Source organism: Lipophrys pholis, assembly GCF_963383615.2.
Source record: "Lipophrys pholis genome assembly, chromosome: 8".
Classification (NCBI taxonomy): domain Eukaryota; kingdom Metazoa; phylum Chordata; class Actinopteri; order Blenniiformes; family Blenniidae; genus Lipophrys; species Lipophrys pholis.
In genome coordinates this window covers 4,536,177-4,562,280 of record NC_137630.1, presented here as the reverse complement: position 1 = coordinate 4,562,280, position 26,104 = coordinate 4,536,177, and the positions used below count along the sequence as shown (strand labels likewise).

General features: G+C 45.0%; 2 protein-coding genes across 4 annotated transcripts in view; both read right to left on the bottom strand.

The window, feature by feature from the left end:
* Positions 1–712: 712 nt before the first annotated feature.
* On the bottom strand, positions 713–16,827 carry sdcbp2 (syndecan binding protein (syntenin) 2). Of its 2 annotated transcripts, none has more exons than XM_080469838.1 (9): positions 16,638–16,827; positions 13,222–13,273; positions 11,117–11,228; positions 6,089–6,189; positions 5,400–5,564; positions 4,423–4,598; positions 3,028–3,199; positions 2,470–2,561; positions 713–1,214 (listed from the first exon to the last, which is right to left on the bottom strand). In XM_080469838.1, the coding sequence occupies exons 2-9, from the start codon at positions 13,270–13,272 to the stop codon at positions 1,160–1,162; spliced, it is 924 nt and encodes a 307-aa protein (XP_080325964.1). In that variant the 5' UTR covers position 13,273; positions 16,638–16,827; the 3' UTR covers positions 713–1,159. The 2 variants fall into 2 exon arrangements, with proteins under 2 accessions (XP_080325964.1, XP_080325965.1); XM_080469839.1 differs by having other exon boundaries at positions 5,400–5,561; positions 16,638–16,783.
* Positions 16,828–17,300: 473 nt separating this feature from the next.
* The window catches only part of fkbp1ab (FKBP prolyl isomerase 1Ab), a 13,441-nt gene continuing 4,637 nt past the window's right edge, over positions 17,301–26,104 (bottom strand). The window contains exons 3-5 of one of the 2 annotated variants that reach the window (XM_080469840.1): positions 22,547–22,659; positions 20,065–20,249; positions 17,301–19,371 (exon numbers count right to left, since the gene is read on the bottom strand). In XM_080469840.1, the coding sequence (XP_080325966.1) occupies positions 20,121–20,249; positions 22,547–22,659 (242 nt within the window). In that variant the 3' untranslated portion in view covers positions 17,301–19,371; positions 20,065–20,120. The remainder of the gene's footprint in view (positions 19,372–20,064; positions 20,250–22,546; positions 22,660–26,104) is intronic. The other variant, XM_080469841.1, reaches the window with a different exon arrangement.

The following is a 26,104-nucleotide window of genomic DNA, read 5'->3' as shown; positions in this document are numbered from 1 at the left end:
TAATTCCCCTCAACAATATCTACACCAAATAGAGTAATAAAATATGTATTCTATTAAAAGGAATTCTACTTTAAACTGGATTTCTTCCTGGTAGGGTAAGGCAGTCCCCTGACCCCCCCACAGAGAGGCGCCGCCCTCCAATCTGAGAAATGGAGCTTTTAAAAAAAGTTTGTTTTTTAAATTGACTCATCTGATGCGTCACTGATCCTCTTGGTTCTATAAAAAGAAAAGTCAAACTGGACCGATGAAATGTTTACAGGAAAGACGACTTGTACAGGGTAATGGAAAGTGCACTTAGTGGGTCCGCCTGGCACAGACCCCTCCCAACAGACCCCTCCCCCCACCTTATGGAGCTCCACTGGACCATACAGTGCAGTACTCTGCTGTACTGTACCGTACATTAAAGTACAGTAGAAGTCAGTAGAGTACTGTACATTATCAAACAGTAGAGCGCCTCCTACTGGCCGGATCCCGAGCAGCTCTTCCTGCAGCCCCTCCCCCCTCCCTGTTGGTCTGGAATGTGCTGCTGTGTTCACGTCGCCCCCTACAGGAGAAGCTGCTCCATGTCTCTTTCCTTTAGACCGGCCCTGTTGGCTCTGGGGGGGCTGAACTCTCACCACGTTGTCACACATCAATTTAGAAACAATATGGGTTAGGTAAAAACTGATAGTTCTACAATGACTGTACACTGGGATCTTCCTTCTTACGCGACCCCCCCCTACCCCCCCGCCGCTGTTAGTTGTGGTGGTTAGTCAGCCGACGGGGGCCGAGAGTGCCACTGTGAATGTTCGGACTCGACAGCATCTTGAAAAGGGAGAACCATGGTTGACTCTTCGTCTCCACAGAGGAGGAAGCTCTGGACTCGTGATAATATTCATAATATTCATAATATTCATGGCTTTGAAACAAAAAAACTCAGGTTGTGTCGCGACGTCAGATAGAAAATAATGTCAGATACAAAATAACGTCAGACTACGAGGTTAAACATAGAAAAAGTACAAACTGAGAAAAGAAGCACGCGGAGAAAAGATGAATAGAAAAAGAAAGGCAGCTTGAGATTATGATGATGATGATTGTGAAGGAGGGATGAAGACAGAAAGAACAAGGGGGGGGGGGGGGGGGGGGGGTCTGTACGGTTGCCATAGTGACGGTTCAGTCCTCACACCTCGGGGACGGAGTGATCCATGGACGACCGCAGGAGGCCGCTGGACATCCTGAAGAAAACACATCAGCTGGAGTCAGTACGCAGAAATACTACCAACATTACAAATACTATCACCACTACAAATACTACTAACATTACAAATACTACTAACATTACAAATACATCTAACATTACAAATACTACTAACATTACAAATACTATCACCACTACAAATACTACTAACATTACAAATACATCTAACATTACAAATACTACTAACATTACAAATACTATCACCACTACAAATACTACTAACAGTATAAATACTATCAACACTACAAACATTACAAATACTACTAACACTACAAAAGATTACAAATACAACAAGTACTTCAAATATTACAAACTATGGAAGTCCGATCATATGATCTGATTGAGGTTTGAGTACCAGCAGATCAGATACTTACAGTGCTATTGATGTATTGTGAATATATGTATAGTATATTGTAGTATAGTAGTAACTCAGTTGTCTAAAGCTACAAGCTTCATTGGAAGAAGGTTTGACGAGTCAGAATTACTTTAAAACTCACTGAAAGGATCTAATTTCTTCTCACAGTTCCCCTGTGACGTCTTATAAAGTAGAGAACATATTCTAGAATCTCTGACCCACTTAAATTACTAGAAACAACTTCACCTGAACTGTGACAAGAAATTAAAATCCCACTTAAGAGTTGGAATAAAAAATAAAGTAGAACAATATAGACCATAAACAGTTTTACTTCAAAGTGTCTTAACCTGGGTGGTTTGAAAAGACAAGTCTTTAAAACAGTGCAGACGGAATCCACACGGTGGCGCTGTGACAGCAGCCGCCAGCTGAAGTGTGTGAGGACACACACACACACACTTCCTCCAGTGACTTCTTCATGTTCTCTTATAAGAGTTTCTTAGAATACTTCCAGACGGCGGACACGTCAGCCTCTGGATTCTGAGCGCTGCTCACGGCAGGTTGTAGACGAGGCTCGGTGGACGGCAGCCCGTGAGGTGGACGGCTGGATTCACAGATAACCGATCAATCAAAATTGGTAATGACGGAACCCGATCCGAGCGGGACGTCCCCGTTACAAACAGGACAAATCCTAGAAATCTCTCCTGCTGTTCCTTTTCTTTTTGTCGCTCTGCGCCGTATAACGACCCATGTTGCTGTTCTGCTGCGGCTGCTTGTAGATTTAATGTGGTCAGTTTGTATCACGTCTCTTTGGTAGAACTGTGTGTGTGTGTGTGTGTGTGTGTGTGTGTGTGTGTGTGTGTGTGTGTGTGTGTCTCACCTCTTGATCATGTGTTCGTAGATGAACTTGGGCATGATGGTGATGGTCATGGCGGCGGGCGAGGTGCTCAGGATGTCTTTGATCTGAGAGTCCTGCGAGTTCAAACACATCAACACGTCAAACGTTCCTCTGATCCGATGGAACGAGACTAAACCGATCCCTCTCGGGGGTTTATTATTCCTCCCCAACTTTTGACCCCGATCGTCATGAAAACACACATAAACTCTTTTTTTTTTGCCACTGAGAAACTTTGTTTTCCCCACAGCTGCTTCTTTTTTCTCTTTGTTGTTTTTCAGTCACAAAATAAAAAAAGCTAAAACATGTGAAAGTGTGACTGTGCTGAGCAGCACCTTACAAAGCTTCGCCTTCACCGACGACGGTCTGAAGTTCTCAGCTTCTTCCTGAAACTGTGTTTACGATCACAATACCGCAGGGAAACTCAAAACCCCGGAGTGACGTACAAACACGTTGGCTCCGGCGCCAGAAGCTTCCTGCCACACTGCGGAGTGTGAACGCCGCACACCGACCCAGTCACTAAAGAACAGCTCCGGTTCTCACCTTCAGTCCGATCACGTTCTGGCCGTTGATTTCACAGATGTAGTGTTCGGTCAGCAGCCCGTTGCGAGCGGCCGAGCCGTCTTTGACCAGCGAGGTGATTTTTCCTGACTTGTAGATGAAGCCCACGTGGCCCGAGCTGTCTTTGTGCATGGTGACGGTGCGCTGGAACGGTCTGCAAACACAAACACAACGGCGTGAAGCTCCTGCGACGTTGCAGCAGTCGGATGCAGAAAACTGTGAAATCCACCGTCACTGTGAACGCGGCGCTTCCCAAACTTGCTCCTGTGAACGACGATCACACCCAGTAGAGCTTCTGACGTGTGATCACATTCTTTACAGCTCTCCTCCACAAAGGGAACTTTAACTACACACAGATTTCTACATTTTCACAGCGAACATCCAGCGGCTCTTCATGACAGTTTGAGGGAGCCTGAAATCCAAACTTCGGTTTTTAAGCTGCTTTCAAAAAGCTGCCATGTAAATGTGAAACTTTTTAAAATGAAAATCAAAAGCATGTTGTTTTCCCGTCGACTCAATGAAGTGTTTGACATGACAAATGTAGCAGCAACATTCTCGCTAAACATTCAAAACACAGACAGGCGCTGACTGGAGAGCTGCTGCAAGGTGCCAGACAGCCAGAAGAGGGCGCCACAGCAAAGTAGATGGCAGAGTGACCTCTTCCAGACAGGGTGTGGGACAGCCGAAGAAGAAACGAACCATAAAACAGCATGTTTGTTGTTTCTGAAACACGCAGCAGCTGGTTTCTTATTCTCTGAGACTTACACGGGTTTGAGGTGAAATACAAGTTATCAAGATGAAACGTGGAAAATGTAATAATCACTTATATCTTTTATCTACTTAAAAAGTGGCCTGACGGATCAAGACTTTCGGCTTGATTTGCATTTTATATGCAGCAGAACAAATCTCTGCAGCTCTGAGACGACGTCACGACTGTTTCATCATTTCAGGTTTTTTATTTTGGGAATTTTTTTCCCATAAAAAGAGCAACAGGAGGAAAATCCCCGTCGTTTTAAGAGCAAATCCTGTTTCAATACTAAAATTCTCTGTCATGCAACAATGAACTACTAAAATAGTTGGGGATTATTATTTTTTTTTTATTAAAACACAAACGTCTTAAAGTCTAAAAAACATATTTTGGGAGGGAAAAAAAGCAACAAATTGAATAAGAACTAACTTTTGAGAAGAGAAGTTGTTATAATAACCAAAGAAAAGTCAAACAAAATGCATTTCTTAGTCTTCAATGTTAAACATTGATGTGTTTCTTCAGGAGCTTCTCATGTTGGTCGTTCCACTGATTTTCTTGGTAAAAGACTAAAACCTCGACAGTGGAGTGACGTACCCTCACAGTGAGTCTTTTAATAAAAGTCCTCTCACCTGTCCCGGACCACCAGCTCGATGCGCGTCTCGGCCGCGGCCTTCAGAGCCTTGTGGGCCTTGTCCACGCTCCACCCGGCACAGTTCTGCCCGTTGATCTGAAGGACCTGGTCCCCGAAGCGCAGCCCGGCCAGGGCGGCGGGGGAGTTGGCCTGGACCAGCTGGATAAACACTCCCTGGGACAGAACAGACGGAGGAAACGGATATAAGAGCGGGGACAAGAAATAAGAGCAAGCTAGAGGAGGAGGAGGAGGAGGAGTAGAGGACGCTCTCAGGCAGTCGCAGTGTTTTTCATGAAGGCTTCTGATTAGAGACGTTCTCTGGCGTGAGACGTCTGCTGCAGCAGATGAACTGCAGGGACCAGGCAGCGGCGACTCAGTTTCAGCCGTACATCAGACACACAAACCTGCTCAGGGCTTCGCTCATTCAAAAAGCTGCACAGTGAAAATGTCTAAACACTCTCCATGTTACTGTGACGGCGGCAAACATCCTGAGAGGTTGTGATCTGTGCACATCTGAATTCTCTGAAGTCATTTAGACTTTTAAACACTTTTTAACGGGCCTGAAACAAGAGAAATAAAATGCACAGGAGTGAAAAACTGACCTGATCAGATGAAGACGTATCTGATCAGGTTTAGACCGGAAGCGTCAAGCACATCTTAGTTCAGGAGTGGCATACAGCCCAGTTTCATCTGAGTCTAATTACTCAGAGGATTCATCCCCCCAGAGGGAACGTCCAGGCTGACACACTGAAGGCCACCAGGTGAGGTGAAGACTTTCTAGCGAACATGCAGGTGAATGTAGAGAACACGTATTAGTGATGATGAAAGTAACGACCACACGCTGGCGGAGCAGGTGTTTCAGTCCGACCCTTCCCTAAACGACACCTTGCTGGGACGTGGCTGTGGTGTCAGATCAGTGTTACTTCAGGCGGCCCGGGTGAATAATTCATGCGAGTGTCGGCGCTGCTGACTCACGTTGTCGATGGAGCGGAGCCGCAGCCCCACCTTCCCGTCCTGGTCCTTACAGAGGATGATCTCGCGCAGCCCCGGACGGATCTCCGCCCTCCTGATGCCGATGTCTGTGCCCGTCACCGGCCGCACCATCCCACCGAGACCGGAGGTTGGGGGCAGCGCCACCTGCTGGGGGTCAGAGGGTAAGAAAAAGGTTGGATTGAAGAGCAACATTACATTAAAACTCAGATGGAGATGAACAGGAACGACACATGAAAGAGAGGTGTGAGAAGACGGGATTTAATCTCTTCCCCCGCCTGGGAATGAGATAAGGCCTGCTTGAGGCTTTCCTTCCAAAGTCTTTATCGTTATAATAAGCTCTGCAATTAACAATGAAGGAATTGAAGCGCTGGAAAACGACAGGAGCGGCGCGGGGGCCGGCAAACCGCTGGATAACGCAGACGAATGCCAGCCGGGTGCTGCAGAATCCACCCGTTAAAACAACATGCACACACATGCCAGTGGAGAGGAGTGAGGAGCTCACAGCCTCCCACACACACTGCTCCCGGCCTGCGCTGAGTCACTGCACAATGTGGATCTCCAGGAACAGAAGAGTCCACTTAATATTTATTCATGTTGACACAAACATGCCCTCCACTTTCTGGAGAGTCATTTTTCTGGGAGTGAAACGTTTGGGGAGAGGTTCTGCTTACGTTCTCAGCCACAGGCACCAGTGACAGGTTCCTCTGGACTTCGTCGCTGTTGAGCGCCAGCCCCATGTAGTCTCCCAGCTCCTCCAGATTCGGGTACAAGGCTGAGAGAAACCGGAGAGAGAGAGAGAGAGTGAGGAAAGAGAACAGATGAAGAGGAGCGGAGGACAGTTGACCTTTGACCTTACAACAAATGTTTACCGTGAGAGAACATGTAGGCACATCTCATGACGCTAGGAGCCGTTTTGGACTTCTCTCCCACTTAATTGAAATTGGGCTAAGCCCCGCCCCTTAGGGCAAACAAACCAATGGGATTCAACAACCAACTGCCCGGACTCTGCATCAAAGCTGGCCACACTGGAGTTGTTTTTTGGGATATTTAAGAAGTGAGCATGAGCTTCTTCCTCTCTCCACACCTCTGTGTCTCGTCTGTCTCTCTGTCCAGAGGCCAGGTTTCCAACCAGAGGTTCATTCCATCCAGCACTCATAAGTGGTCTAATAATACCTACACTAGCCCGTCAGTGATCCAGCGTTCCAGCCCCTGATATTTTATTCATGCCGTGTATTGGAGCTGCATTAACTTTTGACCATGAGCAGTTTGTGGTAAACAGTCGTTCCATCAGTTCCTTGTTTTGGGGGCGTGGCCACTGCAGCCTCAGTGAGGATCCTAAAGTGTGGTCAAGAACTCTGCGAGTGGGCTTCCCCTGGGACTGGGCCCGAGGTCGTCACAGAGAACTAAGACAGGTTGGTGGTGTGTTTTTTTTGGGGGGGGGGGGGGGGGGGGGGGGGGGGGTGCTCTGCTCTGCCCTGTAGGGTGGGGGGCGGGACCTGGATCCAGGGGCGCGGCAAGTTTCCCCATCCGGATCGAACGGTACCTCTCTGTCCGGTCTCGGCTGGGCGGCTTGTGTTGTGGCCGGGGTCGCTTCTCTGCGTTCTGACTCTGGTGGCTCCTGGCCTGGGGGTGTGGCCCTCTCCGGGTTGGTTTGCTGGGGCGCCGCTTTTCGGGCCCGCTAGCCTCGGGCCTCGGGGTGTTGCTGCAGGCCTCACCACATCCAGTTCCAGCCGCGCCCAGTGGGATAAACCCACCCCCCCACACACTTCTACACCCATCATAAATAAGATGTGCTGCTACTTGTGCTTGTTGTTTGCCATTATTCTCAAAATTCCAAAATCCTTTATTTCTGTATCTGTCGTTTATTTTTATATTGGTCGTTAGATAATCAGTTTGAATCTGAAAAGTACTGCGCAGGCTCCTTTGGTTCTACAATGGTTCCTTGTTGGAAGGCTTTAAAAACTATTAAACTGTTGGGAAGCAACCCAACGTACATGCTACTGTGGTCATGGTGTGTAAGCAGGGCTTACAGCATTGTTACAGGGAGTGAATGCTGACGACCTTCCCAGCCAAGCAAATAACTGCAGATCTTTTCATGTGTGGTGTGTTTAACCTCTCAGTGACGTTGGGCTGTGTGAGCTGCTCAGTGTTTCCTACCGTCAGCAGCCAGACATGAGACAGGAAGTTCCCAGCTGGAAAGTGAGTTACGTCACCACACTGGACAGTGGAACGGAGCGGGGCAATTACTCTCAAAATGTATGGTCCCGACCAGGGGGAGGAAAAACTGGGCTGTTACAATCCTCTGCTCAAAAGTCCTAAAGTCCTACAACAACCACAATGCACTGCTGCTTGTATCTTCAAAGGCTGCTAACCAGGCGGTGGCAGGAGGAGAAAAATGAACAAGGAAGTACTGTGTGCAGTTGAAACAAAGCCAGGATTTACAAGGTCAGCGCCATACAGAGAAGTACTTCCAGATGTAGTTCAAAACACAATGAAACAAATACTGCGGTGATGAAAACTCCTCAGTGGATTTCCAATGTCTCAGCAGTGACTGTGCAGCAAATACCCCAGCTGAAGTCAGCCCCTAAAACATGTCAACTTGTCGACCTTCAAGTGTATTAAATGTACAGGTCCACCTGCAGTTAGAAATAAACACAATCTACATGTATGATCGCCGTGTGAGGAAATATTGGAGTACGAACATAAAGTATTTGGTGTCAAGTGAGTCTACTTTTGTTATTTTTCTTAAGGAGATTAATGTTGAAGTTGCATCCGGCGGGAGAATGTGTTTAAACATGCGAGAACAAGAGGTTCGTACAGACTGGACATGTTTTTAAAGCAACACGGTTTGAATCAGACACTTGAACTTTAAAGACACTCCACCCAAACACATCAACTCTCCATCGTCCAGCGAGCTGCTCCGCCCACAAGCTGCTCCACAACACGAATCGACTGGTACGAATGTTGTGTAAAATAATGACTTACACAAGTCACGCTTCATCCACTTCTTCTGTTTTTAGTGATTTCTATTTGATCTCACCTCTCCCACACATGGCCGCTCAGCATCTTCCCACACAGGGAAAAAGAAATATGCAACACAAGAGTCTTACTGGCCTGAGAGCGAGCGCTCCTCTTTTATTCTGTTCATTAGGATTCTGTCGTTTGTCCTCCACTGGCTGAAGTCCATGTTGGACTCCAGAATAAGGGATTTGAACTCAAACTCTGGAGAAATGTTACCAGCTGATTGTGGTTCTTGATTTACAGGTCAAGTGTGTCTTAATCCTGTTTACAGATGAAGGAAAGTCAAGTGCTTTTCACAGGTTTGAAAATGTGACTACAAGATGTGAATGAATGTCCTCCGTGTGGCTGAGTTATGAAAGAAATCCTTCCAACAGAAGAATGGAGGTTTGTTGTTGGACACTTTAGTTTGAAGTTGAACGTGTCCATGGAGATGAAATTAATTTGTGTTGGTGATGGTCAGTCCTGGAATATTCCCTTTTTGCTGTTTGACTTCCATGGATTTATTTTGGTGGTTAAGACTGTTTTCTTTGCTCCACAGCGGTCAAATGAGTGCGATGTAAGTTTGATTGTGAAAGCATACCTAACCTGGAACAGCTGATTCGAGCCCAATGACCTCCATACAGTGAAAACTGCAGGGCTGGCTTTTTACAGATGATTTATGTCTTTGGATATATTCTAAAAGTGAAAAGAAATACAAATCAGATTGTTTCCTTTTATCTTTGCCATTTGACGTGGCGGCAGCGAGAACAGGCTGCATCCTTTGCATTTTCAAAGGTTAGTTGATCAAATCTAAAACTCTCATTCAGTTTGTTCTGAACTGATATTTATGAACCACATCAGGACTAAATGTGTCAAAAACTGTGTTCTTTCTTCGTTTCACAATTTAACAATCATTTCATAAAGTGTACAACCCACTGGTCAAAGCAAGGCTTTCTATTCACAATCGACCAATCACACGTCACAAAGTTGAGACTGAATGAGGAAGGCAGCTCAGTGACGCGACTGTGAAACACTCAAGATTTACAACAACGCTGCTTTCAAAAAGTTGTGATCTGAAGAAATGGAAAAGATCCTGTGAGAAACAGTTTTCTGAGTGAAGATGCCTTGAGATGGCTGGACTGACGTATAATATCTGCTGGCTGTCAGCAGAAGATCACGTCTGGACTCGACACGGTGAACTTTAAAGCTGATGGTCCACGGCAGCAGAAAACCAGACAGCCTCATTTCTGTCGGCTAAGAACAAGAAACTGAAGCTTCGGCTCACCCAGGATCACAAAAACTGGACAACGGAAGGTTGAAGAATCCTTGTCTGGTCTAACGAGTCTGTTTCTGCTGCCAGATTGTTGAGAAATGTCAAACTTTGGTTGTATTTTGTCTGTTTGGAGTCCGCGAAAACAGTACGTTTTGGAACATTTTCAAAAAGCAGGGGCACTACTGCACATGCACACTACGAATGCAAGAAAAAGGTTTTCTGCATGTGCAAGTAGACTACAACGACAACAACAACAACAACAACGAAGCATTTTTTAAATTCAACTAAACCATCATGCGACACATCACAAGCAGTGGCTCCATCGGACGAACAAAGCCTGTTGAGAGGAGCACGAATATTTACATGGTACTGCTCTCGGCATGCACGTGAAACGGCAACGAGAACAGAAAAACAATGTTACCAGTCTACGGTCGTCTTGGAGACGAGGCCTTAAACCTCGGCAGTCAGCCGATTTAGGAGGTGGAACGACAGATTCACATCTCTGATCAGCTGAATGAAGCTACCATGTCACGCTGAACCTCAACCTCTGAGTCTGGTTTATAGATCAATGAGTCGGAGAATAAAAGCAGCTCTGAAGCTAGAAGAGTGTCCGAGCTGCAGCGAGCAATGTGAATCTGATGTGCCGATGTACAAAAGCTTTGATATTCCCAAACACATTCTTGAAATTAAAAAAGTAAAACTCGTGAAAAAGCAACATTATGTGCCAACAGCCATCACCTTTAAAAGGTTTATATGTACACCACTTCTTTAACTTTGTCCCTGACCAATAAGCTGTGGTTCAAGTTCAGTGTCAATCAGCCTGCGCTCATCTCTCCATCTTCCTCATCCTCCTCCCTTCCTCCCCCATCGCTCCCCGTCCGAGCCGGTCACCATGGCGACTCGGAGCTAGCTGTGCCGAGGTGAAAACAAAAGCACGAATGCCCACAGGACTTTGCATCCAAGCACAGAGGCGAGAACGCGAATGAGTGGGAGAGTCGGACAAGAGGAGGGAGAGAGTGAAGACGAGCAGAAATACTGACTCATCTAATGTCTTAATGTCCCTCTTCCCTTCTTTTGGCTTGTTTTATTTTCTCTCTGTTGTCATACAAACACTGTAAACGAGGAGAGAAGACGAGCCACACAGGGAGAAAGAGTGGAAACAGGAATCATAGAAGGTATAAGAGGCCCCATTTAGTCCAAAGAGCCCCGTTTCCTCCCACCCACAGTTTTGTCTGCACACGTCTTTCCCCCAGACTCACATGTGAACCGTGAAGTCTCAGACCCCCCCATGTCATGGTGACACCAGCAAACACCCAGCACAGCAGACAAAGAGACAGAAGAGAAGCAGAGAGGGGAAGGGTGTTCGTAGCTGCAGAATCTGAGCAACACGCAGGCCGAACTGCTTCCTGAAGACGGGAGGACTCACTTGATGCTGGCACGACGGCGGTGGCGGCGGCAGAATACTGCGGCTGGTAGGTCCCCTCGGTGACGGCCGGCATGGTGCTGGTGGCGGTGCTCTGGATATACTGGGCCTGAGCCTGGAAAGCAATCAGACGCAGCGGTCAGCTGGAAGCTTTTGTTTCCAGTGTAAAGACGAGATGAAGGCTTGACGGTTGGTGAATGAAGCTTCTCCTGCTGGGAGTCTGATGAAGTCGTCGCAGGATTCATAGGACTTAGTGATTTACACAAAAAACCTGCTCAAAGCCAGGATTTAACAAAGAACGGTGGCAATAGAAGCATCCTGAGGCCTTAATTAGGCTCAGTTTATCCTGGAGTTTCACAGAACGTGAGGAAAATCCACCAAGAGATCAAAAACATCAATAACTACAAAATATTGATCTTTTCTGACATGAAGTGGAATGTGGGTCAGCTTTAATGAGTGTGGAAAACTAATTCCAAAGTCGGTCTGTAAGAAATTGGTGCTTGATTAAAGTGTTTCACATGATTTTAGCAAACATTTCGTAAACAAGACACGGCTTATTCTGGATTGTCTGAAGCTGAAGGATTAAGATGCTGGTGAAGTCATGATCTGAGCTGCAGGCACCCTCCTCCGCCGCCACCCTCCTCCTCCTCACCCTCCTCCACCTCGCCCTGCTCCTCAACCTTGCCCACCTCCTCCACCTTGCCCACCTCACCTCATAAAGTGTGTCCTCAGTAGATCAGAAAAATGGTTGATTTAATAATAAACACAACAGAGGGTGGAGCTCTTGTGATCATGAACTAATCAAAAATAGCTGGAGTAAAGACGGACGACAGTGAGTCACAGATGCTCCAAAGGGAGACGATTCAATCCTGCCATACTGGAACTTTAATGTCTGACAGCAGAAAATACTCACGGCAACCATTAGTGCATGATGTTTAGGGAACTAAGAAATAGATTAACCGGAGGGGGGGGGGTAACTTTAACAGAGCTGTTATCCTGTTGTTCAACCCTCGGGTGACTTTAACTGGGGGTTTTCTTGACGTTAAAGTTAATGCACCTACAGACCGCCGCTAAAATTTTAACAGTGGTTAACTCTCACCATGGCGTTCACTAGCAGCTGTGTTTATGATGCCAGTTCAGCAAAGGAAGGATAGTGTGGACCGTGGACTTAACTTTGATATAAGTCAATACCCTAATGAAGAGTCACGTCTCACCTTGGTCCAAAAAGAGACTCTAGTTCTCAGCAGCTCCAAATCATGTATCCCCTCTTTACCAGAAATTAATGAGTTTGGGGCTTATTTTTCAACATTACATTTCTGCTCCTTTCACTTTATTTCTGGATGCGTCTGAATCAAATGCTTCAACATCAGGAGGAATGGAGGCCGAAAATCCAAGCTTTCATTTACAGTAGTATGTAATTTGTTTTGTAGCTACTGATGAACTAAAAGTATCACTTCATCATAAAGAAGTTCTGTGGGTAGAAAACAGTGGAGCGTCTCATAGCGGAGCCTCATGCAGACCTCAGCCTGCGGTCATAACGCCATACAAGATCTGGAAGTGAAGTTAGTTACAATGACGTTACAATAAAAAGCGTGACAAAAACGACAATGGGAAAACTGCTTCTATATATATGTATAAATTCTATATCCGACGCAGCTGACTTTGTGTGACAGCACAGGTGAACTGCAGCACAGCAGCCACCGGCTCTGCCGTCACCACAATATCACTCGAGGCAATTAATGTGTGGCCACAATTTAAATTATCTCCTTCCGTCGCTTTATTAATTTGAGGTAAAGACTTATTATCTCGGTCCCTTCGCCTCCTACAAGCAGCATACCTGCACTGTTTTCGCCCACGGGTAAAAGTTTGCCTCACATTTCTCCTACGGCTACAAGAGCAGGTTAAAATCCAAAGCTTCTTGTGCAGAGTTTGTATTTTCTCCCTGTGTGGACACTTAAGCGTCCCACCACTCTCCTTGGTGTGTGTGGCTGAATCGATGGATTTACCAGTTTCCTAATGATTTCCCTATGACGGCAACAGCCACACTCTCTGTTGCTAAGTGGCGGTTCTGAAACAATTATCTCCACCAACAGATGTACGGGTCTTACCTTCATCACCTTGTCGACCTTCAGGTCCTCCAGGGACGGATACAGCGACATGCTGCAGAGGAAAAAATAACTTCAGTAAGTGTCATTACATAATCAGACTTTATGTTTATTCTTCACAGCTGTTATATATTCTACATTAGTGGAGGCTGAAGTTTCATCCCTGTCAAATAAAGTGAAGCAGCCATGGGAGCCAAAGAGCAAACAGACACAGGACAGGAAGTGAGAAGAGACTAAAACACACTGAGGAACAAACAGTGGTGAGGTTTGGACACGATCCTGAGGCCAAACAATAAAAACTCACGGTGACAGTGAAATGGACAGACAGGCTGAAGTCAGAGGAGGAAATGGCAGATAATCACATGACGGGTTGTTCAAACTGTGCAACAGGACAGGCTGAGACCTGCAGCCGCGTGGCGGACGGTCGTAAACAACATCGTCTGAGTCCCTGACTGAACTTCATCATTTACTTCATCACAGCGACGGCCCTGCTGTGTGCATGCGGCTGCCTCCTCCCTAACAAACCTGATTAACATTTTAAGGTCCGAGTGAGGATTTCACTTCATCAAATGACTTCTGTCTGATCAGTCGTGTAAAACCAAACAAATACTCCGATTACTATCAAAGCAAGGAGGAAAGTCAGGTGATGTTTGCGTGTTAGAGGAGCTGCAACTTGTCGCTTGTGAAATTTCTGAAAAGATTGACAGATTATCAGCTAATGGACTCGCTTCTTCTCCTCGGTTCCACTTTGGTCTGCACTCATCAGCCAGAAATTTGATCCACAACTAAGTAAACACCAAACTAATACAGAGTAAAACAAATAATGACACTGATAGATAAATATACAAAAATAGACTATGATGTAAAGGCCCACTTTATTTATTGACCTGGAAAATAGATTAAAAGGAAAACTCTGAGCTGTTCTCTCTTTTTTTTATGTCACATTATCTCCACATATAGGCACAGGAAAGACTTCAGAAGTGATTAATTAAATAGGATCGATTAAAGACACTCTGCAACGGATCCTTGGAATCCAGACTGTTTAAATATTTAGAAAAAGCCAAGTGATCTTTGCTTTGGTCAAACTTGTACTTTGGTCTTTAGAGGCATTCTCTTTTTGTTGGACTTTCATCACACAGTGTGTCACGGTCACAAGACGGAGACACAACTTCCCGTATGAGAAACAGGAAAACAGAAGCCGGATGACGGTGGACTTTAAAAAAAATACATTACCTACAAACATATGTTCAAAATACTGTATTTCCCAAAGCATCACATATCATTATCAACTAAAGCCATCCCACTGAGTGAAAAACAGCCCTGCGCAGAGGAAAAGAGTCTGATAAAATGTACAATAATCTCAGAGTTGAGTCCAAACAGATGGACTGTATACACAGAGAGACAGGATGTGCGGTCTCGCTCACATTTTGACACCAGTTACTAAAAACCGCACCGAGTTCCTAAAACGAGCTGGTGGGCCGGCCCACAGCGACGTCCCACTCTGGGAGCTACTCAGACAACTACTCCATCCTATTCTTCTCAGCCCTCAAACACAAGCACATCATTGTGTTGGCAAACACAGAGGGCCACTTTTAATACCCTCCACTGTTTACTTTGCAGCCATGTTTGCTTGTTTTGTATTCCTCCCTCTCATTAGGGGGAGAAAAAAACCCCAGCTCTGACATGACGCTGCCTCGTCGGCCAGTCAGTTCTGCCACTCTACACGGACCTCCTGTTTGAAACGGAAATCACGTAACAGACAAGAGGAATGCTGTCAAAGTTGTACTAGTTGCTACTCAGCTGTGAACGGGAAAACCTAATCCAGTTAAATCATGAAGCAAGTTAAGATGTGGGAGGGGAAAAGAAGTTTATTTACTGCCGAATGACTTGTATTTTCTACCAAGTAAAGTTTTGTTTGCCTCCCAATATCAACACAAGATTGAAGGTTTTAATCGAGTAGATAACAAACTTGGCAAAAAGTTTGTTGTAAATAGGGATTTAACTTTCAAACTTAAAAAGCCTAACTAACAGCTGTTAACAGCAACATGTCCTGCCTGTTGTTCACTGTTTCACATACAAATCTTTTTACATGAAACTACAGGAAGTCTGACATTTATGTAAATGTCACCACGGGAGGCAAAGCTCAGTGAGTATTAATCTGGATTACATGGACAACAGCATCCAGCCATAAAGACAGAGAAATAAATAGGAAGAAAAAATATTACTTAATGTAACGTGCATAGAACAAAGAGAAATGTCAGTTATATAATAACCTACAGTGCTGAACCAGGACAGATAAAGCACTTTCAAACTCTATCTAAAGACTTGCATAAACTAATCTCTCTTCACAAACATTATACAAATATTGAAACTTACTCTGTTGTTTATGCCTTATTATTGAGATATTGAACAACCAGATCTGGACAGTGTTAAGTATCACATCTCCACATTCTTAATGATACACATCAATAATATAATCAGTTGTCATTGTTATACAGTAATTATATACTAAACATGTGGATAAATTATTTCAAAATTAAAGCAAAATTGCGATTTTTAAGGCAAAAGCTGAGGGTATCTGTGTGATATGAAAACTGTAAAATGTTAAACTCTGCTGCTATATGGAAAGTCTGTTGTCCAGCTCGGAGTGGAAGAGCTCCGTCATTGCAGAGCAGAAAGCACCTTTTGATTTTGAGATTTCATTTCAGATATTTGCCATTCCTGTAAATCACCGAACCTAATAAGGTCCTGAGGAGTCTGCTCCAGGGGAAACTGACTTCGAGGCTTCTCACAGAGCAAAGAGCTGTGGAGGGAGAAGAGGAGGGAGTGTGTCCGCCTGAAGGAGGCCTGAACGGATCGCTTCGATCCGGGATAGAAGTTCTATAGGCACCCGGAAGAGGAGAGGGGAGGAAGAGGGGGAGGAGGAGGAAGAGGACCGACAACAACCCCCCGGTACTGTACCTGTTATATAGAACTCAACACAAAGAGCCCAGTCATCAGACATCCAACACCGTTATTCTTCCCGGAGACAGGCCGGATTACCGGAACAACACCTGGGCGGGTTGGCTCGATTACGTCAGACCACCCGGAGCCTTACTGTTTTGATATTAAGAGTGAAACATCTTATTGGGGCGTTTCTGCTGCGCTTCGGTCGTAAGAGCGTGAGGAGGGTTCAGCCACCGCCAACCTGCGGCCGTTACACGTTAAGCAGCGGCTCCAACAACACGCACGTCCCCGTCAGACCGTAATAAAGCGACAATACACGGTGGTGGTGGATGTCTGGACCCCGGAGAGGAACAAAACGCCGTCTTTGTTCCGACGTAAACAGCGGGGCAGCGCGGCTAGCACCGTTAGCTCGCGGAAGGTAAAGCGGGACCGGAGAGTCACCGCTCGGAGGAGGCTCGGTGCGGCGGCCTCACCTTGACTGGTGGTACGGGCTGGGACTCTCGGAGAATGCGGGGCAGGCAGCAGACTGTTCCGGGATATCGTTCGTTCCTCGCTCGGTCCTCGCGGTGCTTCTCTAGCCCAGGATCCGACCTGAAGGGGACTTCTCCAAAGTGACGTCACCGCTTCCCTCGAGCGGCAGACGCGTCAATCACCGGAGACGTCACGAGCCACGCCCACCGCGGTGGTCACATGACTCTGAGTCACCGTTCAACCAACAAACACATAAACATACAAAACGAGACATATATAACCACACATAAACACATATATAGACACATAGACATATCAGTGTAGACCCAGAATATATAAGTAAACACAGACATATCCAGAACAAGACAGATATAGAACAAGTAGAAACATCGACATGTTAGTAAAATCCCCACAATGGAGTCCCGGGACCGTTTTCTGGCACCAAGGATTGAAGACTGGTTTTAGTAAATCTGAGGGTGCCAAATAAAATATACTAGGGTGAACCTCGTGAAAATGTGGGCTAACTTGGCCAGACGTGAAGATTTAAAATGTATCAACGCTGATAGGCAGTGACTGAAGGATAACATGTTTTAATGGAGATAAATCAGACCATCATTAGTTCATTTCATTTACATCTGTAAAATCATTGCCACAGTCAAAGTTTAAGAGATGATATTATTTTATTATGACCGTCTTAGATAAGACAGTTTGGACAGTACATAGTACTAATACTTTGGTCAAAGCAGATTACAAGAATATTTACAGGGAAAGCGTCAATTGCTGGGAATTCAGAAAATCCACGTTTTATTTCATTTTTCCATTGAAACACTGTTGCTCTACAGACAAAATGAAGGAACGTTGATATTCTTTTATCATATTACTGTCCTAGATAAAGGACATACAATAGAAAGGTATTACCTACCTGAACGGTGTGAAAGTTGAGGGATTGATATTATCGAGCCGACCTCTGTACAGATGTTGCCATCTCTTCTTGTCTCAATTTATTGTCCACTCCCACATATAAACATTTAGTTGCATGAAAAGATATTAAAGAAATTTGTTACTAAACCCTTGAATAGAACAATCTGAAATGGCAATATATGACACCCTTGACCTGCAAAACATATAATTAGACCCAAGGTTCATACAAATCGGACATGTGGAAGCAAAGACATGCAATTTCTGATTTACATCGGCAATGTTAAAGTTTCTCATCTGGCCGAGTTCGGCCACATTTTCAAGAGGTTCACTCACACTCATTTTACCCAGCCCCCTCAAACTGACTGAAAATCAACCCTCAAGGCTTGGTCTGAGAAAAACAGTGAAGGGACCCCATTGTGGGAAACTCTACTATTTCATGATAATCAGTTGCCAGTTCATTGATGTGCTGATAAAAAAAACCCACATTATTCCAAACAATGAGGAGCGACTCTGGTATCTTCATCACACCTGACCCGGTTCACCCAGAAGTGAAATACAGAATCACTTTGTGTGTTGTGGACTTAAAACACCAAAAAAATGGCCGCGCACATGCAGGTTGGGAGAAGTGGTTTTATTTTAAATATCATTGGTTTAGCCTGCATACAGTAACGCATCAGCACAGAACAACACAGTACAGAGGTGGGCAGCTGCCGCAGCGTTACCGCTGCACCAATACGTAGCATCCACAGCCAGGCCAGCGTTTATACTCCATTTAAAACTAGTCCTTTAAGGTACTACAATAACTACCACAAAAAAAAATAATAATAACAGTGACGGGTTCTTGGCCAAAACAGACTTTAGGTAAGAAAAAAAAAAAAAAAAAAGGAAACAGAAAGGAGAACATCGATCGCAGTGCGTTAGCTTGTTGATTCGCAGGTAAAAAGTTAGCATCGGAAAAATACATGATTGATTGAAGTTGGTACACAAAATAAGGTCAGGAGGGAGGTTAGAATTTGATTGGTTCCTTGGCCCCATTTCTGTACATTTCAAGCACTCGATTTTTTATTTTTGTTTTACCCTCTACAAAAAAATAAAATCCAATTGTCTTGCATGAATCCGTCTCGGCAGCGTCGGACCTGCGTATGGCTTCAGATGGGCTTTAAAGACTCGGTGAGATGAAAGGGGCAATAATCAGGAGAAAGATAAGCGGGTGGAAAACTTCCGTACACACAAAGTTTTCCAATCTCACTGCAAGAGAAAACACAGTGCTTCTACAGTCCAGTTTGAACGAAACGGAGTCATGCTTTATGTTATTAAGGCCTCGTCCACATTCCACTACAGCGAGCCGTCCACTGAAACACTCAGTCCTACGTCTCATCTAATCCCCCCAACGGCAGGCTGATCGGGGATACAGGCGTGTGCTTTTCTACACTTTGTGTTTCCAGAATAGAACGAGCTCTCAGACGCTGTGACGACGGTGAACTTGCAGGAGATGAACGTCGCTGCTCGTGGGTCGTTGGGTGTTTGTTTTTTTTGTACTTCTCAGCATTAACCATGCACAACCAACACTTGGAAAAACAAAGAAAAGCTATTGAGAACCATGGAAGACCGGGGACGAGCGGATTGTAAAGGTTGTCGCCCGCGGCTTCTGAGAGGAAGGACAGCGTGGAAACGATAAGTCAGTCAGGGAGACGAAGTGACGCAAACTGTGGAAGTCTGAAGGAGGAGAAGGTGGAACTAAAGGCTGGAGCTTCTTTCGGGATTCCAGTGTCGACGCTCCTGGATTCTCTCCAGGTCGCTCCGGTTCCAAGTCACCTGGAAGCACAAGGAGAGTCTTCATGAGCAGCAGCTTCTGCACCGTCCATCCAATACCAGAGGTCTGCGACGTGCGGCTCCAGACTGCAAGCTTAATGACCAAAAAGCCAATTTTCACCGAATAAAACTCACCTGGAGCCGCAAAACATGTAAATTCTTTGAAATTAAGAAAAAAAAAAAAAAAATCTTAAAGAATTGCTTTACAAACAAGAAATTCATAAAGTGTCATAGGGACAATTTACATATATTTGATTAAATTCTTAGTTCTTGTTGCCCGTTTGTTCTTTTCATGGATTTTCCTGCTTTAGCTTTCTTATGCAATTTAGTTATTTTACCAATTTGATGTCTGATTAACTGGTTGGAGCAACACACTCTTCACAAACTGAAACAAGCCAGGGACAGGGAGGACAGACTTTCTTCACTTCTGGGGCGTCGTTCCAGGTATGGGGACGATTGTTACGGTTGGGAAACCTTTAGAAAGTGAATTCTGGCGAATAAGACCCCGTTTAATGTTTGTCAGACGTTTACTCTTTAACATCCTCTGCAGAGAAAAGGCGATGGAAGAACTATTTCTAGTTCGGACATCAGATCTGAACTCGGATCATTTGACTTTAAGGGAAAATCTGTAGGAAATATATTCACATCCAAATGTCTACAAACCGCATTTATATACGAAACTAGCACATTACTTACAGGGTTTAAAAAAAAAAAAAAAAAAAAAAACCATTTAAAAAGGCAGTGGGCTTGTTTCATTCGAGTCCCAGCAGCTCGACGTCGAAGATGAGCGTGGCGTTTGGAGGGATGATGCCGGGGTGGCCTTTGTTCCCGTAGGCGAAGTCGGGCGAGCAGGTGAGTTTGGCTCTCTGACCGACGCTCATCTGGAGGACGGAGGACAAGCAGGACATCAGCTCAGGAAACGCCTCATTCATTCATGAGAAGCCCAACGATTCCAACTCTGCTGACGCTTCCAGAGACCAGTTCAACTTTTCTAACAGTTTAAATAAATCAGGCTGGTTTCAGGTTATAAACAGTTACAAACATAATGAAGTTAGAGAGCTGAACCTTATAAAATACTTGGAAAATTTATTAAAAAATACAAGTTATATACAATATAGTGGCACACATACGTATATTAAGCGAGCACAGGACAGCATAACGATGTTATTTATACGCTCCTGCACTTTAACCTTCTGGGACAAATGTTTATTAAAAACAGAGTAAAAGAACTTCCTGTTCGTATTAAACAGCTTTTAAGTGCAGAAAATATTAATATGATTGAAGAGGGTTTATTTTATTATTGTTTCTTGCTTATGAGTCACATAAAGTAACAACTGATACAGAATATTCAAACATTCCATGATGAAATTAAATTTAGAGGCTCTGTGACCTTCGACCCGGCTTAACGAGTTCTGGAGTTCTGAGCTGCCCGACCAGACGACTGTAGTAAACTTTGTTGCTGCTGAATTTGTGAATTGGAATGACTGATTTGTTTATGTTTGTACATTAAACCTCAAATAAAGTTTATTTTTTAAACAATCGATAAAACAAATACATTAAAAAAACAGAGCAGACGCTGTAGAAACAAGCTCGCCATCGCCTCCTGCTGGTATCATCACACAGCGGGTCTGTATCAAACGGCTGCATTTCAACAACAGATTCTAGATTTGTCTTTCAGATTTAAATTATTGTGAAAACGATGTGATGGATGACGGGAAATTCAATTTCAATCTCACTGCTCATACTTTTTGGGTTTTCCTGATTTGCAAATGTCACATTTTAGTTTATTGATAATAAATCACTAATAGGTTTCGCCAAATCGCTTCAATCCACAAAACTGTGGACTGAGGCCACAAACCGGACTGCAAATCATCCCGGTTTTTGTCACCAAAAGGGGGCGCCATCTTTTTGACAGAAAAAAGTAAAAGGTCAGCATGTTTTTGTTTTTTTTTAATAAAAAAAAAAAAGAAGCTACAAATAAAAAACAAGGATCTTGATTTTTCCAGACTTAAATTATAAAGAGTCAGTAATTTGAAAATTGGCTGGTTGAATTAAAAAAAGAAAGAAAAAAAAGCCAAAACTCAGTTAGATATTGAAAAAAGATGGACTTAAGATAAACTGTGACTCACTACTGCCCCCTAATACACAACTTACTTAAATTTCACAATCTGCACATTTAAGGGCAGAAAATGCAGCACTACTTTTGAAATATAAACCAATTTGTTGGTTTGTAAACAACTTACAAATGGTGGTTATGATTAATGAGAAATGCATGGTTATTAAAAAGCCAATAACATTTTAAACTAAAGCCAGCCTGGAAAAACTGCAGCAATAATGTTTGCAGTAGACACAGGATGTCAAAACCAGCAACACGATGAGCTGGAGACAGCTTCTACCAGAACCGCATCATCAACATCAACAGTTTAAAGTGTTTGTGTAAAAGTCTTGGTCTTTGGTTTGAGCCTGAATCATAGATGATTATAAACAAAAAAAGAAGAAAATAAAACTGAATTTTTCTTGTTTACACGAAGGTCCACGAAGCTCTAAAATGGAACTTAAACACTTCAAAAGACACAAAACAGTTGTTTGTCTGCTCATTGTGTCTGAAGAAATGACTAATATATATATATATATAAACAAACACTGGATCTCACTGTATGACAACATGATGCAGGATTATTTAAAAGAAAAAAATTAACAAACCAACCGCATGCAAACTCTATGGCTTAAAATTCAATTTCCTTTTTGTCTTTAAAGTTGAACAGATTTAAAGTTGAATACTAAGACTATGTAAACATTCCCTTTTTTGAATATATCATTTAAATTTTCTTCCATAAATCTTTTTTCTTTTGCTTATATATATTTTTTGTTTTTAAAGGAAAGAAATCAGCCCATTGGTTAAACTATGTGGAATAATGTAATGTCTTTCAGAAACAAGTTTTTCTTTTCTAATTTCATTGACGAGTCGACCATTTATTTGATGTTCCCACATTCTGTGCTGTAAATTGTGGAGCAGCACGTCCAGCACACGGCCGTCACCACTGAAATGGAACTCAAATCTTTATGGGACCTGATTTCATGTCAAAAATAATCCCAGAATACTTTTTCACACCAAAGCGTGAACACTCCCCCTTCAGATGAATAACCCCCCCCCACACCCCCGAGGCCTGCAGCCCACCTGCACCACGCCCTCCTCCCAGCCTCGGATCACCTCCTGCTTGCCGATCTTAAAGCGGAAGGGCTTGTCCCGGTCACGAGACGAGTCGAACTTCCGACCGTCTGTCAGAGAACCTGCGAAGGCAGAGGTGGGGAGACAAACGGTGTGAGACAGAAACACGACACTTCTTCCTTTCCTAGATTTTACTCGTTACCGAGGCTCCGTTTACACGACAACGTTTCACGTGACGACACGTAATCCGTTAAAAGAAGGAGTGCGTTTACACTGCAGCAGCGGATACAGAGACAACGATGTAGTTCGTGTGCCGGGCCACTGGAGGGCGCTGTTGCTTGTTTTAGTAATGAAACCACACAGACTTGTGTGCAGAGAACAATACGCTATAAACGTGAAGAAAATGGAGAGAACCTGACATTCGTATGGAGTGATGACGCGCCGGATGCTATCAGGGTGAGTCTCAACTATTAAACTACTGATCTGGACGATAAACTAGAATACCGAGTCAAACCTCTAGGGGCCGCCATGTTTGTTTACAACTGGATGAGCAGAAGGAAGGAGGGGGGGGGGTGCGCATGCTCAGTATCAGCGCTCATAGCCTCCGTCAGCTCCGCAGGAGGGATTAGCGGCCGTGAAAACACCTGTGAGAACCAGAGGCTGACAAAACCAGTGTCTGGAAGTGTAAATTCACTTCTAATGAACACTTGTGAAGTCCACCGCCTGTGAACACTGTTACACTTTGCTCTGATAATGAGGCAAATTGGAAGTGAACCACTTGAAGAAAAGGGCAGAAAGCTCTCCATCGTCTCCAGGTACAAACCTCTTTACTGAAAGTGTCCTGTGGGTTTGAAGAACAGAAAATGCTTTCTGGAAATTAAAGAGATATTGTTCTTCCTAACACAGAGCTGCTGAAGCAGAGTTGAATTCTTTTTTAAAACCTCTGGACACTAATCCATCCTCACATCCATCATCCTCGAAGTGCAAATGAAGGGATTCCAGCCATCTCAGAAATAGCTGCTGCAGCTGCTCTGCAGGCTGAGTTTCACTCTGACAGGCAGCAAGACGCAGGCAGCAGTCTGGAGAGCAGCAGCCCAGAGAGCAGCAGCCTGCAGAGCAGCAGTCTGGCGAGCAGCAGCCCAGAGAGCAGCAGTCTGGAGAGCAGCAGCCTACAGAGCAGCAGCCTGCAGGACTATTTACACCAGCTCTATTACTGTTATTAGCAGCAGCTCGCCACACGGAGGGGCGGCCGGCGGAGACGCAGCCTATAATCCCGGCCTTTCCTCCTCTGAACGTCGACATGAAATGAACATCGAGATGAAAGCAGAAAGCAATTATCTGAAGTGCTTGAAAGATTCCATCCAAGCATCACGGGAAAACAAGTGTGGATCACTTTTATTACACCAGAACATTTTCCTGCACATGGAGCTTCTCACTAGGCCCTCGTGAGCTTCACACGGAGCAGATGTCGACATTTGAAGTAAAGACACAGAGAGAGAGAGAGAGAGAGAGAGAGGAGAGAGAGAGAGAGAGAGAGAGAGAGAGAGAGAGGAGAGAGAAGAGAGAGAGAGAGAGAGAGAGAGAGAGAGAGAGAGAGAGAGAGAGAGAGAGAGAGAGAGAGAGAGAGAGAGAGAGAGAGAGAGAGAGAGAGAGAGAGAGAGAGAGAGAGAGAGAGAGAGAGAGAGAGAGAGAGAGAGAGAGAGAGAGAGAGAGAGAGAGAGAGAGAGAGAGAGAGAGAGAGAGAGAGAGGAGAGAGAGAGAGAGAGAGAGAGAGAGAGAGAGAGAGAGAGAGAGAGAGAGAGAGAGAGAGAGAGAGAGAGAGAGAGAGAGAGAGAGAGAGAGAGAGAGAGAGAGAGAGAGAGAGAGAGAGAGAGAGAGAGAGAGAGAGAGAGAAAAGGCCTGGCTTGTGTAATGGAGGATCCCGTTTCAAGGCTGACGGGAAGGGAGACGGCCCGGAAGGAAATCCTGCAGATTGTGTGATATTCAAAAAAAGAAAAGCCAGCGAGAGAACGCAGGCTTAAAAAGAAATAATAAAAAAAGAAAACGCTGCTCTGTGCAAGACCCAAACTGGGTTGTTGCTCGATGTTACATAATGTCGGGGGCTTGTGTTACAGAGTTATGTCTGTCACACCAGGCCACACCACTCAGACCTGCTCCTCCAAACCAACAGGTGCAGACGTCTCACACACGCCGCCAGCGATGCTGCACATCCACAGGCTTTCCAGGCACTTTGCTTCTACCTCCAGAGTTTTCACCATTAATGCCCGCTGGCCGGAGGAGAGCCACTAAAGGCGGGACTCAGGACGAGTTGTTGGATGTTTTTTCAGGGGTGTTGTAGAGATTGTCAAATCTGTTTTGTTTTAAAAAGTACCTTGTTTTATTCAGCCTAATGTGTTAAATAACCAACCAGCTGAATTTATCTCGACTCTGAAAAGCAAATACAGCAGGAATATGCCGTTTTGTATTTTCCTCCGACGAGACACTAGTGACTGAGATTACCATCCTGCAGCAGAGTGAGATTACTGAACTGAACGGACTGGAACCGTTCGGTACTTTATTTTTTACAATACTTTGGTTTAAGACTAAATACAAACATAGTAAATTAGGCTACAGCTGATTATTAAATGTTGCCTTGCAAACCAGCTAAACCTTTAATGGAGGAAAATTAACGCTTAATAATAAAAGCAGGGACATTTGTTAGGCCTTCCTGCTGAAAAAGGACCATCTTCATCTTCATCATCTTCGTCTAAACGGAGATGTGGGTGCAGAGGTGGCTAAAGAACCTGCGCACTGTGGACGGGACCATGGCGCCAGATCAGCAGAAGCCTTGCTGCTGGTGGAAAGGCGCTTGGCGTGCTGCGCCCTCTGTCCTGGCTGTGCCGCTGTGCTGGGCCTCCTGGGCTGGAGCTCCATGTCAGGCGGCTCGGTTCTGGGCCAGTGGCTCCCAAGCGGTGCGGTCCATTCCAGAGTGTCCTTGAACCTCTTCTTCTGGCCACCTTGTGAGCGAGTCTGCAGCCCTCCAGAGAAGAAGCCTGGGATGGCCCTCGTCTTGCATCCCGGTGACGTGGCCCGCCCGGCGGAGTGGTGCCTTGCGGAGCGTTGTGAAGACACTGCACATGTCTGTCCACTCAAGGATCTCCGTATGGAGAACTCCGTCCTGCCATTTGACCTTGAGTAGCCTGCGAAGGCAGTTGAGGTGGAAACGGTTCAGCCTCGTTACGTGTCTTTGGTACTCGGTCCAGGTTTCACTGGCGTTCAGTGTGGTGAGGAGTACAGCTCTGTAGACCTTCAGCTTGGGTGACTGGCTCACCCCCTTGAGTTCTCACACCTGTGAGCGCAGCCGGCCAAAGGCAGAACTGACCGTGGCGATCCGCGCATCAGTGTCACAGCACACTGCGAGGGAGGATACTCCGAGGTTCCCGGTAGGCTTTCCCTGGAGCTGGCCGATGCATCACTTTGGTCTTTTTGGTACTGATGGTGAGTCTGCAGGCAGTGGACAACATGTCCATTGAGCTCTGCATGTCTTCAGCTCTACCGGTGTTGAGGACACAATCATGGGCGAACAGG